The sequence below is a fragment of the Triplophysa dalaica genome, chromosome 13 (genome assembly GCF_015846415.1).
Source record: "Triplophysa dalaica isolate WHDGS20190420 chromosome 13, ASM1584641v1, whole genome shotgun sequence".
Lineage (NCBI taxonomy): Eukaryota > Metazoa > Chordata > Actinopteri > Cypriniformes > Nemacheilidae > Triplophysa > Triplophysa dalaica.
This window is the reverse complement of record NC_079554.1, coordinates 18,141,230-18,145,964: the sequence shown is the minus strand read 5'-3', so window position 1 is coordinate 18,145,964 and position 4,735 is coordinate 18,141,230. Positions and strand designations below refer to the sequence as shown.

The 4,735-nt window shown below is 33.8% G+C and overlaps 1 protein-coding gene across 1 annotated transcript; it reads left to right on the top strand.

Annotated features, from left to right (window-relative positions):
* Positions 1-791: 791 nt before the first annotated feature.
* On the top strand, positions 792-3,095 carry hddc2 (HD domain containing 2). The gene is made up of 6 exons (XM_056764674.1): positions 792-920; positions 994-1,115; positions 1,663-1,765; positions 1,845-1,913; positions 1,996-2,134; positions 2,216-3,095. The coding sequence occupies exons 1-6, from the start codon at positions 876-878 to the stop codon at positions 2,311-2,313; spliced, it is 576 nt and encodes a 191-aa protein (XP_056620652.1). The 5' UTR covers positions 792-875; the 3' UTR covers positions 2,314-3,095.
* Positions 3,096-4,735: the final 1,640 nt, after the last annotated feature.

Genomic DNA, 4,735 nt, shown 5'->3' with positions numbered 1-4,735 from the left:
CTTTGAGTTTTTTTATATCTGTATTGTTCCGATGAACACAGAGAAATATCTTTGGAAGAATGCTTATAACCAGACAGATTTCCCCCCACATTGACCATAGTTCCATAGTAGGACAAAATACAATGGTAGTCAGAACTGTTTGCTGTCTTCAAAATGTCTTCTTTTGGGTTCAGCACAAAAAAAATGATAAAGTATATATTTCCTACTATGGGAGTCAATGGGTGGCAAGATCTGTTTGGTTATAAGGATTCTTCCAAATATCTTTCTCTGTGTTCATCAGAACGAAGAAATCTATACAGATTTTTCAAAACTCGAAGGTTTGTAAATGATGACAGAATTTTCATTTTATGTGAAGTATCCCTTTAAGTAAATCACTATAGTTATATTATTTTATTCCTTAAAGGTTTTACCATAAATAAAACAACAACTATAACATGGTTAGCCTTAGTGTAGTTTACCCATAATAGTCTATTTGTGTAAAAAAAATGGTTATATAAATAGTCATTAATAAAAAACATGGCAACTTCACTTTTAATTTAGTAAAAACATTATCAATTTTGTAAAGGGTTAGCTTAAAATGTATGAACCATGTTTTTTGTACTAACTAATTACCATTTGTCTAATGTTTTACAATAAAAATAAGGACTGAAATATGGACATTATAATGAGCACAGTTCAAGTATGTTTTCTGTAGTAAATCTATTGTTAATCTAACGCAAAAGTTGTCCATGACTTGTGTTGTAAGTGCTTGTATTCGATCGCCATCTAGCGGCGTGCGGGTTTCACTACATTGTCGTTATCTCACTGCACACAGTTTTACTTCCGGGTCACTGACGTTGGCGCACAGCGAGCGCACTATAGGCTGCACTAACGGAATGGACAACATGTTACAATTCATGAAACTAGTCGGACAGCTAAAAGTAAGTAAAACATGTATGAATATCTAGTGTAAAGCGGCTACTGTTGTTACCATAACATGTGCATGTGTTACAGCGCATACCAAGAACAGGATGGGTGTACAGAAATGTCAAACAGCCTGAAAGTGTGTCCGATCACATGTACAGAATGTCAATGATGGCCTTAACTATACAAGATGTTAGTGTCAATAAAGAAAGGTACGTGTTGTGTTGAAAACAAATCAAGGTACAGTTGTGCTTTCTATACAGTGCTGTTCATTTTGATGCATTCATATAAACCCAATACATATAGATGCATACATACACTACGAGTCAAAGGTTTTGACATATTTGACTTAAGAGTATTAATCTTAAATGTTACTTTTATCAAACAAAATATGAAAATATTTATGCACATTGTTGCTATATTAGGTTGCAAAATGTATAGTTTAAAGACACTAAAAAATAAGATACAACACGTGCAGAATATGCAGTTTAATGTCCAGATGTCCAATGTTTTGGTGATTTACTGTGTTCAACATAAAATCAACCTACATCTTGTAAAGGAAATTCTGTGAAAATATACTCTTGATATCTTTAATTTAATCTTTAATATCTTTAAAATATCTTTTATTGACCGAGTAAGGTCGTGTCAAAGATCGAAATCAATGTTAATGTTTGAAATCAAAGTTTGAAGCTTGTTATCTAATGATTCGATTCAGAGACTTTAGCCTGGTTCAAAATTGATCAGAGCTTCTCTTTGCAGAATCATTAAGATGGCTTTAGTTCATGATTTGGCGGAGAGCATTGTGGGAGATATAGCTCCAGCAGACAACATTAGCAAAGAAGAGAAGCACAGAAGGGAGAAGGTGCAGTGGTTTGTTAATGTCCCCTTTAAAATTGAATTTTTTTGTTTGTATACAATTAAACATTGAAAATCTCTCTTAGGAAGCAATGGAGCACATCTCAGGACTTTTAGAAGATGGCTTGCGTAAAGAGGTTTACGAACTATGGGAGGTCAGCAAGTACTCTTTAAAAAATGTCATGTTAAATAAAAAAAAAAAGTTAATCTTTAGGTTCCACTGTTTCATACACACAGGAGTATGAAAATCAGACTAGTTCAGAGGCCAAACTGGTGAAGGAGTTGGACCAGCTGGAAATGATACTACAAGCTCATGAATACGAAGAGTTAGAGGGGAAACCAGGAAGACTTCAGGAGTTCTTCACCTCAACTGAAGGTTTGAGTAAATCTGAGTCCAGCTAACTATTCAATTTCACAACACAAATTTGAGGGTAAATTTGTTTCCTTTTGACCACAGGCAGGTTCCATCACCCAGAGGTTGTGGGTCTGTTAACGAGTCTAAATGAGGAGAGAGCTCGCCACATAGCTGCCAAAGGAAGAAAGGATGCAGTGTAGACCACTGAAACAACATCCTCATGACCTCACTTCCAGTCAAGTTCTGAAGCTACCTCTATACAAGAGTTTATTTGTTAAGATATATGCTGTATTGTTTTAATGTTGTTAAAGGTCTTAAAATACAATCCTATTTCTCTGTTCTGAAATGTGGTAATAGCCTTTTTAAAATATTTGGTTAATACAGGTTAATGAGTATTGACAGTTGTAATTTTATTGATAAAATGCCATCTTTGTAATGCCATCCAAATTGTTATGTTGCACATGTTATCTTGTGTCAACAGTTTCTGGTGGCTTTAAAGAGATAGTTCACCGAAAGTAGAAAATAGCTAAATTTAGTTTTTCATCCACACGTTTTAGGCCCTTTTGACTGAATTTTCTGTGCAACACAAAACGCAGAAAAGTACAGCCTCCGTTATTTTTCATTGCACATATGATCAAAGTAAATGGTTGACATCCTCTCTTTCTCCCTAATAAAAGTCATACAGCTTTGTAAAAACGTGAGTGTAATTTTCAGTCAGTGTTTTTTACCCTTTTAAGACATAGATGTGAAATGCAGATCAAAATCGTACATGCTCTGTTATGTATGTAACTGAATCCATATTTTACTATGAGGGAGTGTTAAGCATTTACAATAGAAGCAGTACTAGGTGTTTTTCATAATCGTACTTTTTTATATATTGTACTTGTTTTGTAAGAGGAACTTGGGGGGAAAAATGTTAAGCCTGAAATATACTTTAAACACTAAATTAGTTTTGCAATAAATAAACATTTCCTAAACTTTACGTATTTAGTCTTTCTTTCGTGAGCTAATATGCAGGAATATAAAAGAGTCATTTAGTCATAATTATCTTAAACACAAGTCGAAGTTTCACTTGGTAATGTTGATGCATGTTAAAAAACATGTGAGTGAGTGAGTGAGTGACAGTTATGTCATTGACCTGTTCTAACTAGCAGCAACAACCCCTGTTGTATTATACCGTATTATAACCCCAGCAGAGGTTATACTTCTGTCAATTGAGGAAACTCAACCTACCAAAGGAGCTACAGACCCAGTTCTACTCAGCGGTCATCGAATCAGTTTTGTGCACTGCAACAAATGTTTAGTATGGCTCGGCCACCAAATCAGACCTACGAAGACTACAACAGACAGTTTATAGTGCTGAGAAGATTTTTCAGGACCTGTACTATTCCAGACTTAAAAACAGGGCGAGAAAAATCCACACGCCCTGTGTACAAACATTTTGAACCGTTGCCCTCTGGCCGACGCTTCAGAGTACCAAACACCAGGTCTTCCATACAGCTTCTTTCCCCAGGGAATCTACCTCCAAAATAGATAGCTGCTCCTTAAGAGTATTTCCGCTTTCACTACTCATGTAGTGTGCACTATAGTGCCTTATTATATATACATTTTATTCATACATGCATTCATGTAGTATGCACTATAGTGCCTTATTATACGTACATTTTATTTATACATGCATTCATATTGTATGCACTATAGTGCCTTATTATACGTACATTTTATTTATACATGCATTCATATTGTATGCACTATAGTGCCTTATTATACGTACATTTTATTTATACATGCATTCATATTGTATGCACTATAGTGCCTTATTATACGTACATTTTATTTATACATGCATTCATATTGTATGCACTATAGTGCCTTATTATACGTACATTTTATTTATACATGCATTCATGTAGTGTGCACTATAGTGCCTTATTAAATGTACATTTTATTTATACATGCATTTATGTAGTGTGCACTATAGTGCCATGTTATATGTACATTTTATTTATACATGCATTCATGTAGTGTGCACTTTAGTGCCTTATTATACGTACATTTTATTTTATACATCCATTCATGTAGTGTCCACTATAGAGCCTTATTATACGTACATTTTATTTATACATGCATTCATGTAGTGTGCACTATAGTGCCTTATTATATGTACATTTTATTTATGCATGCATTCATGCAGTGTGCACTATAGTGCCTTATTATACGTACATTTTATTTATACATGCATTCATGTAGTGTGCACTGTAGTGCCTTATTATATGTACATTTCATTTATACATACATTCATGTAGTGTGCACTATAGTGCCTTATTATATGTACATTTTATTTATACATGCATTCATGAAGTGTGCACTATAGTGTCTTATTATACGTACATTTTATTTATTCATGCATTCATGTAGTGTGCACTATAGTGCCTTATTATACGTACATTTTATTTATACATGCATTCATGAAGTGTGCACTATAGTGTCTTATTATACGTACATTTTATTTATTCATGCATTCATGTAGTGTGCACTATAGTGCCTTATTATACGTACATTTTATTTTATACATCCATTCATGTAGTGTGCACTATAGAGCCTTACTAAATGTACATTTTA

What these genes read in the sequence shown, in the direction of transcription:
- hddc2 (XM_056764674.1), top strand. Translation starts at nt 876, where the DNA reads ATGGACAACATGTTACAATTCATGAAACTAGTCGGACAGCTAAAA. An exon ending in AACTAGTCGGACAGCTAAAA is followed by an intron (nt 921 to 993) that starts GTAAGTAAAACA and finishes CATGTGTTACAG; the next exon opens with CGCATACCAAGAACAGGATG. An exon ending in AGGTTTACGAACTATGGGAG is followed by an intron (nt 1,914 to 1,995) that starts GTCAGCAAGTAC and finishes TCATACACACAG; the next exon opens with GAGTATGAAAATCAGACTAG.